Source organism: Cryptotermes secundus, unplaced genomic scaffold (assembly GCF_002891405.2).
Source record: "Cryptotermes secundus unplaced genomic scaffold, Csec_1.0 scaffold1682, whole genome shotgun sequence".
Classification (NCBI taxonomy): Eukaryota; Metazoa; Arthropoda; class Insecta; order Blattodea; family Kalotermitidae; genus Cryptotermes; species Cryptotermes secundus.
This window is the reverse complement of record NW_019739983.1, coordinates 42,109-57,863: the sequence shown is the minus strand read 5'-3', so window position 1 is coordinate 57,863 and position 15,755 is coordinate 42,109. Positions and strand designations below refer to the sequence as shown.

At 39.3% G+C, this 15,755-nt stretch overlaps 1 protein-coding gene across 1 annotated transcript in view; it reads right to left on the bottom strand.

Annotated features, from left to right (window-relative positions):
* The window catches only part of LOC111872267 (nuclear factor of activated T-cells 5-like), a gene marked incomplete at its 5' end in the record, with an annotated part of 82,186 nt that overhangs the window by 40,211 nt on the left and 26,220 nt on the right, over window positions 1-15,755 (bottom strand). The window contains 4 exon segments of the mRNA XM_033754634.1: window positions 1,245-1,439; window positions 3,280-3,470; window positions 3,761-4,028; window positions 9,123-9,259. Of these exon segments, the coding sequence (XP_033610525.1) occupies window positions 1,245-1,439; window positions 3,280-3,470; window positions 3,761-4,028; window positions 9,123-9,259 (791 nt within the window).

Here is a 15,755-nt window from a genome sequence, read left to right as displayed (position 1 = left end):
TGCCCAACATTTCCTCATGTCTGGCATCCGCCTTTGCCATCATCTGTTCTTGGCCAACTACCAGATGTTCCATCATCTGTTGTATGTCCATTCTAGCTCGTGTGGCATTAGTCTAATAACTCTTCCAAATTCGTCTCAGAATCCAAATTCATCCCACTTCTGTCACCAGTTGTTATGTGTTGGGTATGTCATGTGACAAATAACTTCACATGAGTCTCGGATTTAGCAAATCTTTATTGGACACTCACTCTTACACACCTTACAATTATTACCATTTGCAGTATCAATATACAATACTTCTGTTCAAGGCTGGGTCCTTTATATAAGCCGCATGCAGACTCAATAGAGGACACCCCTCGCCAAGGTTCAATCTCACGTGTTCAGCAACATGTTGCTTCGGGAACACTCCTTATAGAATACATCGGTAACGTGTTTCATCTCATCCGTTGTTACTCAATGACAATTCATTGCTATGATTTGTTGCCACAGCAACTCCCCAATTTCCATGTATTCATTGTCGAAAAAGTGTCCATTCTGATTGTAGCGGTTGTCACGGTGATGGACATAAGATAACGCGTCACAATATTGTATTCATAACTATCCCTTGTTTTTTGTGCTTTATAATAAATCATGTAAAATTATCAGATAATACATCCATTTTGATGATGACTGAAGGTACCAGAAACATAATTCTTGGCTACAACAAAGCCTAATTTCCTAGGCAAATATGTTGGGCAAAGGTATATATGATGCATATTTCTTGTAAGTGGCACATTGATGTTTTCTGCACACTCTTCAAAGACATGCATAAAGTTTCGGGACCTTCACTGAATAATGTTTGTATTTACATGCACCAGAAGTAATAATGGGATGTGTCCTATGTTATAATTATTATACTAAAGTTCATGAGAATAAGCCACTTGTTCAAATGTTATAACAAAAGTACAGGTCTGCCCATGTGCCTTTGTACATACTGAGCTTCCAGCCTTTAATGTATGTATGACACTCAATCCCTTATACTCATATAACAGTGGCAGGCCCTAATTTTTGAGATTCTGAAAGGCCTTCCAAAAATGAACTGTATTTCTTACCCATTTTATAGTTATATGGGATACTTTCACACAATCAAATGTCAATTTTTTGGTACAGGGAAACAATTATGAATGAGATTAAAGCTGCAAGGACAAATTTGGTAAAGTTTTACCATATGGGATCTGTTCAAATATTATTAAAATGCTGGAAATATGTCTATCTTACTGCAAACAATAGGCTGCGAGGTTGTCTGCAAGACCTCTGTGGTGCCATCTGGGTGGGTTATTGTGGTACGGAAGACCATGCGGCACCGTGTCGACTTCTTCTTGTTACGTGATCCTGACTGATCTGGGAACCTGTGCTCTACATCCACATTACGCTCCTTCAAGATACCAACACAATCACACCTGTAGGCACAGAGCACAAGTGGGATGGCATAGGCATCCTGCAAGTCAGGGACATCAGATGTATGCCCATACAGAGCAACTACACCTGTCAGCATTCACACTATGGCACCAAATTCACTAATCTCTGACCTCAAACATACATACTGGACACATTCAAACTTCATATTACTCGTACAAGGCCTTTTTGAGCAGCTGATAGCAATACAGATTTCTTACTTTTATGGAACCCAAAGGATCAATCATGAAACTTCAATGACTCTGTCTCATTCAGGTGGTTACAGTTCATATGTTCATGACCATTTTCTGAAAGAATCATTTTAATATTATCCTTCTGTACATGCCTTATAACTTCTTTGCAGTTTTCAGTTAAAAATTCTGAATGTATTACTTCCCATCTACATTAATATTAGGCCAAGAATAGTAACAAATGACGCTCCTCATAGCACATTTTCTCTATATTTTCACACCTTACATCTCCTACACCAAATTATACTCTTGATCACCATCCCCAGTTTAAGGTCTCCATAAAAGACGAAAGTTACATAATTACCACATCAGCCATTTGCAACTGTCTGTCAAACATGATGTGATCATTCATAATTCAAATTCCTGTCACTTTTCCATACACTCCAAACTTTAACCCTTTCGCGCGGTCATTTAAATTCCGCTGCCATCTTTCCGGCGGTAATATATTCAGCCGGCCATTTAAATTTTGCTCGAAAATGATTTATTCATCATTGTTCTTAAATTATATGAGACAGGAATATGAAACTTTCACTAAAATGATCTTAAAAGGTGGTTTTATAACCTTACCTTATAATATGAGCCCCCGGTATCTCGGCAATGGAAGCAGGTTGTTTAGAATTTGAGCAGTGAATGGTATGCCTTGAAGCATGAAACTTTCACTAAAATGATCTTAAAAGATGGTTTTTATAACCTTACCTTATAATATGAGCGCCCGGTATCTCGGCAATGGAAGCAGGTGTTTAGAATTTGAGCAGTGTAAGGTAGGCCTTGAAGCATTCTTCTAACACAACGCTGCCCCACATTCACCACATAAATATTGTGTATCTTTTCTCTGGCTCTTTTTTTTAACCACACATCTTCTGTGCGGCCTTGCCTTCTTCCCCGTGAGGGGTATACGTTCAAGGAAATGTCTTTCCGTGAGCCGTTTAGCTTGCCAGGTCAGCTGCAGTAAATTCAATGTTACGAGTTATCATAACACGGGGTTGTTGGTATGCCTTTGATATTCCATTCATTNGTTTTTCTAAGAACTGGCTGCTATGTACTGTGCGAAATCAATCGATCTTGCAAGAATAAATTTTTGGACATCCCTCTTCTAAGAATTCCAATTGAGTGTGTTAGTGTGGCCAGCTCAGGGCAATATGATATTATAAACACAGCACATATCACGTCTCTGCTGTTTATAACTTCATAGGAAAGTAAAATACGCCATTCATAACAGTTTGAATGAGGAAACCTCTCCCAAGAGCAACAGGAATTTTGCTGCAAGACAGGCATATGTAACGATGACTTAGCGCAGCTAAACTCGTGTCTCATTATATATAGTTCTTGTGACAACAGGCCAGCGAAAAATCTAACAATCTACAGCAAAACCATCAATTATTATGGGCGTTATAACATAGGTGTGCAGCTCGACGAAACATAGACATCGAACCCCCGCAGACGATTTAAATACCTGACGAAACATACACATCAAACCACGCTGAACGGTTAAGGAACAATAGCTCAATTTCTTTTGCTGTAAATAGAACCTGTTGTCAAATTCTCATTATTCCCCCAAATTCCACATCATTATTAAAAGCACTGCTACACTTACGTTACGATCATGTCCTTTGCTGGGTCGAAGTCCACTTCAATGACAATGGTGCCATCGATCTTTCTCTCCGTGCATGGCGTCGAGTTCTTGCCACTGACACGGCATGCTTGGTAAAACATGTGTGGAGCAACACGTCCCACATCTGTTCCAATGAAAACCTGCAATGTGGCTGGCTTATTGTAGCCCACTAACTGGGGGGAAAGGAAAAAACACACATACTTCAGAATCGTAAGAACATATTACACATTTTATAGTGTGGTCCATTTTCCTGCTAACCAATTTTAATTATTGCCCTCCCACACCACAGCCTCTACCATGAGCTTCTTGAACCAAAAATGAACATTCCTACTTTCTTCTCACCCTTCCATTTATCGTATCTTTCTTGATTTAAACATCCCAACAACATTAGGTGAACTCCCCACCTAACATAATTTCTGTATCTCCCTGGAAAAGTCTGCTGATCACTACAATCAATGACTACCTTCACTACTGGGAAACCATTCCCACTGCGGTCCTTGACTGCACCTCGGCTTCCTTCTGTCTGATACCGGGCTCGATGCTGCTGCTCTGGCTGGCACAAGATCTGCAATTGTGCCTTGCCATCACTGCTCAAGCCCAGCAGATTTGATGCCAAGGATACTCCTGCACAGCGTCGGTTGACTACGGCTTGGGGGCGGCCTTGTGACCGGGTCACTGCTACTGGGGGTGTCTCTGCATGCCCAAGAGCTTCTCCAGTCTTTGGTGCCAATCTGTCACAAAGCAATTTAAAAAAATGACACACAAATTCTGTGACCAGTATGATACTAAGGGATCCTTGTAGAACACGGACACAAGCACACTTATAACTGACTGATTCTTAGGTATATTCCTGTTTCAGTTGCATAAATCACTGTTTCACATGATAAGCGAAGGTGGCCATGAATGGTTAGTAGATAACAGTTTGTAAGACATCTGTGCTCTATTTCAAGGTACAATCACTTGCATTTACCTTGAAAGACTGAGGAAGCAAACTCTCTTAGTATGAGATGAACTGACAATATAGGTAGTATAGAATATAACTAACTTCTAGGTGTGATTCACAGAAATGAGTAACCACTGACTACCTTCACTATGTCCATCCATCAGCAAATAACAGCCACTGCAGTTACAGCTCTGGATGGTTATAGATTAATTTTAATTTAATGATGATTTAAATTCTAGTTTAAATTGGACAAGACAGACAATTACAAAAACCTAAGTACATATTCAGAGAGCTTTATATTAACAATGACATAAAGGTAAAGCTACCCCTGTAACAGGCCATGGAGGCACATAGGTTATGAGATGTCAAAATAAAACACAAAGAGAGGTTCTCGGTCTCCATTAGAGCAGAGATTGATGTGATGAACAAGAAATTTTCCAATATATGCATCTGAACACTTAGTCCTCACGGGTTACACTAGTCAAATGGAAGTGGCCAGCTATCCCACAACTGAAAGATCAATGTGTGAATGTCCCCAGTTTTCAGTTGCCTGAACTCCATACTGCTTCAGTAGTGGTGTGGATAGAAACTAAGTGTATGAAATGTTGAAGCATTACAGTATACAAGTTCTATGACCAACTAAATAGCCAAACTCCCCTTCCCCATTACAATTATAGTGATATAACCATAAACTATGCTACACCTGTGGATGTCTGTATGCATGCCAATTTGTGGTACTTATCACATCAGTCCCTACTGCAGATTCATCCAGTATCAACATGGATTACTGCCAAAGAAATTCAAATATATCTATCTGTTGCAAAAGCTTCAGTTCTAGAGCTGTTTGTCACCATAAATGTTGGTTTTAAGTTGCAAACATAAAAGAGAAAGGTAAATGAGGTCATTCTGGTAGATAAGGCAGCAAGGAGTAACCAGTCAACAGGGTTCACAGGGAGGTTAAAAATATGAAACACAGTTATTGCTGTCTGTTTCAGAGCTGTTGTCTACCCAGACAGCCTTTAGTCCCAGAAAAGCTGTGGTAAGAAAACTGTGGTAGCTTCAGTACACTGATATCTAATCAAGACAAACATAAGGCTGCACCATAGCTCAAGCAGTTAGTTGCTGGCTTCTCACGGCAGCAGCCCGGGTTCGATCCCGGGTCTGGTCAAGTGGGATTTGTGGTGGACAAAGTGGTGCTGGGGCAGGTTTTCTCCAAGTACTTCGGTTTCCCTGTCAATCTTCATTCCACCAATTGCTCCACAATCACCCTCACCTATCATCTGGGGCTGGAACAATAGGCCAGAAGTGGCCACAGTACAAGGGACTTAGTCCCACCCCACTAGCAATAAAAAAAAAAAAGAAACATATCTTCATAAAACTAATTCACTGCCAGTTTCACACTTTAGTATGAAATGTCTTAGATTTATATCTTTTCAGGCAAGAATTCTTACAAATATGAACTTCACCTTTAGCAAATGGATCTTGAAGAAATTGAGTGTGAGGATGACATTACACTAATGTACAGATTTGGGTGTGAAGGTGGATCTCTTAATGAAATACCATAAAACTCATTCATATCAATACCATTCCACAACACACAAAAACACTGAGATTCTATATAGGATGATGAAATTGAGTATGGGTAAGTATGAGTAATTAATTTAAGTAACTTGCCTTTCTTATGTTTCCCAAAGTGCAACTCTAATTTTAAAGCACTGCAACATTGTGTGCAATGAGAGTAAATGGCAAAGTAAGGTTTCTGTCAACACAACAAATGTGGCTATACAATCAATCAATACTCAGATTGAATTTTTATTTTCCTACCGCCACGTTTTGGTCCTCACAGAACCATTAACAGGCAGTAATTATAACTGAATGACAAAAGTTGTTTGAACTCCCAAACATGGATTCATATTTAGTGCAACATGTTCATATTACAAAATTAAGTCTAGATTAGAAAATAGGAAATTACAATATTAACCTTCTTAATATTAACATTATATATGTACAAAGAATTGTATTACAATTGAATTAAAAATATATTAACTCAATACCTATTCCAAGTAGTCCACAAGGAACCAAGCTACTACATACAACGCCTATACAGGTAGGACGCACACACATATCAACACACCGTAACAGCCCATGTAATAATATCTGTAATACATTTACTACAGCATAATGCTGGGTGCAACAACTTCCACCCTGAGAACAACAACGTGGCTTTCCACAATTACTGACACAACACAAAAACTACTGAAAAAAAAAACTGTGGTTTCAGTCCACAAACAAGGTACAGTCAACTCTCGATTATCCGGGATAATGGTGGGGATGGAAATCACGATTAATCGAAAACCCGGTTAAGACAAATTTTATTAAAAGTAGTACTGTAATACTGTACCTTCATAATATTATAGGCCTACCTGTATTTAAATTTATTCAACCTCATTTTTATGTCATCTCATGGCCTATTTAATACTTTTTTTACATTACACTGAAGTATGAATTAGTTATTTCAATCACAGTCTTCAACAACATCCAACACATTTTATGAATATTCACACTTAACACTTAAAAAAATGTAATATTGTCATTTACTTTTTTGCGGCATTTTCCTTTTTCTGTTGAATACTTAACACAACACGCTTCCTTTTACACCGTGACATTTTGCTAACACACTTGAAGATCGATAGAAAGAAACTAACTGCGGCGATGTATCTGGCCTTGAAACTTTCCACAAATCCTTGCATTCTTTCACCCCTACCGTAGAACATTGTGTTAGCATAACGGGACCAAAGAATGCAGAGTTTGGTTCACACTAGTGCGAAAATAGTGTTACAACTCACCATGTGAAACAAAAGTGAATGAATATTAAACAACATATAAGCCTCAAAAAAGCCTCAGTAGTCCCGGTTAAGCTGCAAACCGGTTAATCCACCCCCGGATAATCGAGAGTTGACTGTATATGAAGAAATTTTAACATCATATCCAATAATTTTAGCAATTGCTCTAATAACTTTAATATTTCAGGTTTTAGTTGTATAACTTTCAATTTAATTCCCAAGGCCTTATTTCGTGATACGTAAGGCAATCAAAAAGTTCCCAGAATTCCCCTGCAGACGGAGAACGAGCGATAAGATAGCGCACACTCTTGTGGTGGGGAGCTCAGCATTTCTGCTCGCAGGCGCAACGGGTCTGGACAGGTTTCAGTGTGCAGTGTCATTACTGTTCCATTTGAATTAGACATGAGTGTTGGTCATTCGGTGCAATGTCACAGTTCGAACAGCGTGTAAACATCTAGTTCCTGTGAAAATTGGGAAAATCTGCTTCATAGACGCAATCGGCCCTGCAGCAAGTTTACGGTGATACTGTACTAAAGAAATCCGCAGTTTACGACTGGTTTTCCCAGTTTAAGAATGGGCAGGAGACGTTAGAGGATGACCAGCGCAGCAGGAGACCTTTGACACAAGGAACCAAAAAAATGATTGGAAAAGTGTGACAACTGATTGATTGTGATCCAAGAATGACCATTGCAGAGTTGAAGCAACAAGTTGGTATCACTCACGGATCCATTCATGCCATTTTGTCCGATGATCTGAAGATGAGATGCATCAGTGTGAAGTTTCTTCCGAGGCAGCTGACCACAGATCAGATGGATTGTCGCATGATGGTCACTAGTGATCTGTTTAACAAAAGTACACAGGACCCAACATTTCTCAAAAAGATCATCATTGGTGTTCACCTACAACCTGGAGACAAAGATGCAGTCATCGGAGTGGCACACAGCGTCGTCTCCCCGACAAAAAAAATCACACCTCGTCAGGTCCAGAGACAAAGTGATGCTCATTGCATTCTTTGACATCGACGGTTTGGTGCACCATGAGTTCATACTGCCTGGACAGACTGTTACTGGCCACTTCTATGTCCAAGTTTTGCAGAGGTTGCGCAAAGCGGTTTGGAGGAAGCGGCAGACAAGTAGCAGGGACAGTGGTTTCTGCATCACAATAATGCACCTAGCCATACATCACTTGTTGTGCAGTGATTCCTCGCCGAGAAAAACCTTCCTGTCATCACTCAACCATCGTACTCTCCGGGTGACTTTTGACTGTTCCCTACTCTGAAAATGGGCCTCAAGTGGACATCTTTTGCAATCATGGAGGGCATGAAATAGAATGTGACAGCCGAGCTCCAGAAGATTCCAAAAGAAGCCTTCCACCACTGCTTCCAACAATGGCAGGTTTGATGGAGCAAGTGTGTGCACACGCAAGGGTCCTACTTTAAAGGTGATTAGGTAAGCACTGCCAAATGTCCTACCATTAGATTGCTGTACCACCATTCCAGGAACTTTTTGACTGCCCCTCATATAACATCATACCAGCATAATGTTTGCCTTAGATAAAAATCACATGCAAAAATATAATATGTTAATATTCTTAATATATTTTAATGTATATTTATTTCAACTGCATTACAATTCTTTGTATGCATAAAATCTTACTATTGAGGAGGTTAATATTGTAATTTCATATATTCTAATCTAGACTTAATTTTGTAACATGAATGTGTTGCAGTAAATATGGATCCATATTTGGGAGCTCAAATAACTTTAGTTGTTTGATCATAATTACTGCCTGATGATGGTCCCATGAGGACCAAAACATGTAGCAGTAGAAAAATAAAAATTCTGTCTGAGTACTGATTGATTGTATAAAAACATTTGCTGTGTTGACAGAAAACTTACCTTGCCATTTGCTTATGACACCCAACAGGATGCACACTGAAAATTGCACTGAGAGTGCTTGACATAGGGGGTAGGTTCCCATTTCAATTTGTACAGTGAAGAAGGCTGTGTGTATGCATTAATTTATAGCATGAAACATACCTTTCAGTTTCGTCCCCTCTTTTGTCTCTTCTGCTCATTGCTTCTGGAAAACTGAAATTGTCATTTGCATCATCAGACTCCAGTTTGATCTCCAGCTTCTTGCGCTTTACTTCAGAATGCTCATTGACCCAGGAAGCCTGAGAATAAAATAAGAGCAACTAACTGCATATATACACACACACACACACACACACATATATATATATATATATATATTGCACATCAATGCTGTACAGACATAAATGAAGCAAGGAAGAAAAGCACATGACCAACATTTTTAATTGTACACAATTTAAAGCTAATTCAGTAAGAAGTTCACAGAATTTCATAAAGCTCTTACCACCTAATCATGCAGAATACGTGGGAGAGTCAGTCACAATTGTATATAAAATGTAAAACATGTGATATTAGAACCTGGGAAAAAAAATTTATTTCTCAACATATCCTCCACCAACTTGTTCCATCACTATACCAATGCGCTGAAATCCAAAGCACAGAAGTCTTTTGACTGTTGTCTCAGCCATTTCCACACCTCCGTTTCAACCTCTTCCATCATCAGTAAAATGTTTGCTTCCCAGTTGTGAACTGCTTTATATGACAAACACTTCGCACCATAAACAGGAAGCATTTATGAGTATCCCACAAAAAAAACCAAAACAGAACGCTGCTGCTTGGTAGTACACCCCTCAAGCATGGTCACCATTTTGACTACTGAAATCACTCTGTGAGCATGAACATGCGCATGCATGTCTGCTACCTAGTGATACACAGAGAAAATCTATTACATCCATTACAGTTGTTTTACTTCCATTTGTGACCGATTTACTGACTCTCCCTCATAATATGCAAGAATTGCATGCCACACTGAAAATTCAACACATCTCAACTTCATGGTAAACTATCAGATGGATGCCAAAGATTACTCCTAGTACTGAACCTTGATCTATCATTATGAGAGTGATCAGAACTATTCTTTTGATTAAAAAATTAAACTTGTGTGGACAAAGCAATCTTTGGTACTTGGTAAGAAGGGCTTATGTCATATATTACTGCAAAGGGAATAACTTGACTAAAACCCCTTAAACCAATGAGACATCATTATTTCTGACTACAAGCCAGGCAATGCAACTGTGATTTTCATAGTACAGGGTGATTTTTATCACCTGGCACTAAAATTTGTATAACTTCTTTGTTATTAAATGCAACTGTATGAAACTTTCATAGATCATTCTACACACTTGGGATATTTGCTTGCTGCCATTGGACATGCTGAACTAAGTAACATGATGGTGTTATATACAAGAAATCATAAAGTGTTTGTGGTGGGTCTTGTGTTGATGTGTGCAGTGCCACCATCCAACTGAAGGTGTGCTTAATCCAAGCTCCATTCAAGACACCTAGCCGGTCCCCAATATCACTCTGTACTTTTCCTCACAGAAATGCGACATATCACTGGCTAAAGATGCATTTTGCATGGAAATAATTACTAACCATCTCAACAGAGTTTCCATGAAATGCTGGTTGAGACTCTTATCCTTTGTTCTAAACATAACACACTTTTTCTTTCGCTTTTATTTACTGCCTCCCATGCTGCATTGACAACTTCTTCTGTACAAACTGATATGCTACGTATATGCCTCTCACATGTTTATCACACGCACTTCCCCTTTCTTTATACTATTTAACATTATCGTTAATAGCATCTCTCAATGATGCAACACAAATTGAAGAATCTCAATGACTTTGCTTCATCACAGTGACACAAGAACCATCAGAAGAGTAAGACGTTCCTCAGTTCAGTGTTTCCGATAGCAACATATTTCCAAATTTATAGAAATTTTACATGTCATTTGACAAAAATACACCCTGTATAAGACCTAAACCTTTAATGCTTTCAGAAACCAGGTATACATACCAGTGGCATTATCAGAACTGACAAAATATGACTTACTCCCTGGTTACTGGGCACTACAGAATATAAAAATCCCAAGCAGAGCTACAGCTGTAATTTAGACTACAGTGACAAAGTATCCAGTTTATAATGGCAACATGTAATGAAAAGTAGCACTAACCCAAAAAATCCTAATTTGGAAGTCACTTGACCTTCCTTTTATTTTACACTTCATCAGTCCAATTAGCATCAATAATAAACAAATGAAATGTGGATGATCAGCAAAATGATTTCAGAGACCTATTAGAGGGATTAAGATTTATAATGATAATTCTGAATAACAATCCCATATTTTGTTAGCAATCAATGTTACTTTAGATAGGAGAGTGTAGTGACCGTGCGTCCACACATTGTAATCTTAACATTAAAATTTAGGTGAAAGGTCAGCTTCACGCTTGGTCAATTATCTTCTGTGGAAAGGTCTCCAGAATACATGAGACAGAGGGCTGGGAAAGCCCAAAACCAGTCTAGAAGAGGTGGGAAAGGAAAATAAAAATCCTACTCCTGCCTGAAATATAACCACAGTCACACAGCCAATAGCCAGTCATTTTACTATCTCATGCATGCAACAAAATGTGAAATGAGAAATATTACATTGTTTTACTGGTGCAATATCACTTCAGTGAATGCAATGTACAAAATTCCACTTTGCCACTGGCCTCCTTAAGAAATCTGCACACATTCAACCTCCAGTGGGGAAATGCAGAAATGATTTTTGTAAGATATATATGCATGCACATTATCTGCGTGGAGAAAATACGACAATGTCATATGTCACTGGGATTTGACCATGGGCTTCATTAAACAGCACTATTATTATTAACTACATGGTGCAATCCAAAAGTTCCCGAAATATATTAATAAAAACTATTACATCTTACCTAGATCTTATTCTGCACCATCACCTTCAAAGTAGTCCCCTTGGGAGCGCATAGTACACTGATCCCAGCGTTTCTGACACTTTTCAAATGCATCCTGGAAGTCTTTCTTTGTTAGAGTATTTAGTACTGTCTGTGTTTCCGCTTGAATTTCCTCAACTGTATCAAATCTTCGCCCCATTCAACCTGATTTTCATCTTGGGGAAGAGAAAGAAGTCGCATGGAGCTAAGCCTGGCGAGTACGGTGGGTGGGGAACAACTGCCATCTTGTTTTTAGCTAAAAATTCCTGCACAATGTAAGCCGTATGCGGTTGTGCGTTGTCATGGTGGAGTACCCAGTCATTTGTGTGCCACTTCTCTGGACGTTTTCTCCTCATGTTATCCCTCAAATGCCTTAGAACATCGCTATAGAACTCTTTATTGACTGTCTGACCAGGAGGGATGAACTCCTTATGAACAATCATGTCAATATAGAAGAAAACAGATCAACATGGACTTAATGTTGCTCTTGACTTGTCGAGCTTTTTTTGGCCGAGGTGAAGAAGGGCTCTTCCATTGCGACGACTGCTTGCTTTCAGGGTCGTAGCCATAAACCCAACTTTCGTCACCAGTGACAACCTTCAAAAGAAAGTTTGGATCCTCTTGAAGCTGTTGCTGAAGTTCCCTGCAGACTTCCAAGCAATGCTGCTTCTGTTCGTTTTGCAGCAGTCGTGGCACAAACTTCGCCGCAATCCTCATCTTCATTTCCTCGAGCAAAATTCGTTGACATGTACCATAACTTAGTCCCAAGGTGTTCCAGAGGTCTTGGATGGTCAGTCTACGATCTTGCAGAATCAGATCCCTAACTTTCGTAACATGTTCTGGTGTGGTGCCAGTTGACGGCCATCCCGAACGATCGTAATCATCAGTCGACATTCGGCCATTTTTAAAACGCTTATACCAGTTGTAAGTTTGTGTCTGGCCTAAACTGTTTTCACCAAAAGCTTTCTTCAACATTTGGTGCATTTCTGCAGCGGTTTTCCCAACGGAACTTTATACAGACACGCTGCTCTCTCAGGTCAGCCATCGCAAAACCGCAAACTCACGGAAACACAACAATGGAAATATGTTCACCAACAATAAACACAACCACTCAACTCAATGCCGCTTGCCACACTGATTCAAGAAGGATTTGTGAGGAGACACCTAGCGGTATTTCGATGTACTCATAACCATTCGCGCGCAAAATTCAAATTTTTGAAACTTTTGGATTGCCCCACGTACATGGATACCAACTGAGTATCAGAGCTGAACATCATGTAGTATCTCCAGCTGTTAAGGTTATTAAATAATTCTATTAGATTCCAACACTACATTCACATTACCAAATATATGTTAGCTTATTCACACCAAAAAAATCAAAATGTATCTGTATTTATTTAATGCTATTACATTTATTTTCATTTTTAACTCTTGAATGCAGTCAAATCTCTATCTTTTGATCCTTCTCACAGTATAAGCCTCCATTTAAACAGAAAATCCTGGGCTCTTACAAACCACAACATAACGCTTTTATTTTTATTTTCTGCATTTTGTTGTTTCAATGCTTTCATAGAGACTACCATTAATGTACAATAACTTTCAATATAAGGAAGTCCAAAAAAATATGTATCCCTCCTCAACCCTGTTTTAGAAGGATTATTATTACTTTGTCAACAAAATTCTGGTATAAACACACGATGCATTTGAATGTACTACACACTTTGGCTATTTTGGCCATCCTCAGGCAAAGAGAGCATTTACGTTGTGTGTTCAAGTTCTAAGGTCTCCGATTTTTTTCTCACACAATAATCATACAAAAAATTTGAAACTTCTGTCACTTTTCAACGTAATCTCCCTACAGCCGTACACATTTTTCATGTCGATGCCATGATTCCATGGCCGCTGCGAACGCTTCTGTAGGAGTCTGTTTTGACCACTGGAAAATTGCTGATGCAACAGCGGATTGAAAAACGGCATCCATGTCTCATCCACTGTCACAGTTGATGAAAAGAAAGTCTCATTCATGCCTTCATCACGTGTCAACATTGCCTGGCAAATTGCCATGCGTGCAGCCTTGTGGTCATCCGCCAGAATTTGTGGCAATCACCTGGTGGACACTTTCCACATTCGCAGGTCTTCATGCAGGATTTTGTGCACAGATCCCACGGAAACACCAACTCTGAAGGCGATGTTTTCCACACTCAATCAGCGATCCTCCAAAACAACTTTCAAACTCGCTCGACCATGTTGTCAGACCGGCTGGTGCAAGGCCAAGATTGTTTTGGTTCGTTGTCACACGACGTTCGGCCTTCTTTGAACTGTCGCACCCACGAACGCACATTTTTCACATTCATGACACCATCACCACACGTCTCACTCAACTGGCGATGAATTTCAATGGGTGTCGCACCACGCAAGTGAAGAAAACGAATGATTACTTGCTGTTCTTGTAACGAAAACGTCGCCATTTTAAGTATCAAAAACACTCCTCACTCTCGCTACTACCACTAGAGTTCTGTGTGCCGCAGAGTGCTGCCATCTCTGTCACGCATTCACAAAGAGTGCACACGTATTTTAAACTAAACCGCATGTGTCTATCTGCTCCCAGTCCAGAGAAAAAAAATCGGAGACCTTAGAACTTGAATGCCCCTCGTACAATCACCCTTCTTACTACCTGCTCTGTCTGTCTGTCTGTCTATCTATCTGTCTGTGTGTGTGTGTTCTCCTTTTGCTTTACATTGTCATGTCTACTTCGTTTTGTGTTGTTACATTTTTACGTGGTGTTTACCAATGTGTGTTCTTGTTTTTTATGGGTTTCTTCCTATGATCTGAAATATGAATGTGTTATTAGTGCATGTACTGTAAGTTTGTATATTTGGGTAGGAGTACATGTTGGTTTTCTGTACCTTATGCTTATGCTGTGGTAAAAATTTGGCCTAAAGGGTGTAAACATGGCCTGCCTTGGAATACAAATTTTTGTTAGCATAGGAGTGAACAGTTCATATGTAGAGGTTCAATCTCAAGAAATTAAATGAGACAGAGGGCAAAGAGCAGTATTGTGTTGAAATCTCAAATAGGTTCGCTGCTTTGGAAAACTTGGAAACTGAGGTGGATGTTAATAAAGCTTGGGAAACATATCAGAGGGAATATAAAAATGTCTGCCAAAGAGAGTCTAGGTTATTATGAACTGAAGAAGCATAAGCCATTGTTCAATGAAGGATGTTCAAAATTATTAGATCAAAGAAAGCAGGCCAAACTGCAATGGTTACAGGACCCCAAGCAAGTCAAATGGGGATAATCTGAACAATATAAGATGTGAAACCAGCAGGCATATGAGGAACAAAAAGAAGAAATATCTGAAAGAGAAAATTGATGAGCTTAAAATGAACAGTATGAACAAGAACATTAGAGACCTGTATACAGGAATAAATGACTTTAAGAGGGGTTATTGGCCTAGCAGTAACTTAGTGAAGGATGAGAATGGTGATCTGCTTGCAGATTCCCACAAAATTTTGAAAAGGTGGAGGAACTGCTTCTCTTAGTTATTAAATGTACATAGGGTCAGTGATGTTAAGCAGACAGAAATCCATACAGCTGAGCTGTTAGTACCTGATCCTAACCCTTTTGAGGTTCAAAGTGCTATTGCAAATCTATATGTAATAATACAAATGCCGTCGTGAATGCAATAATTTATTTTGGTTGCAGTTCTTTGTCTTTTCTTCCTCTACACTACATGATTCGGCCGTAACTGGCCATCATCAGGTGCATTTTTCACTACATAGC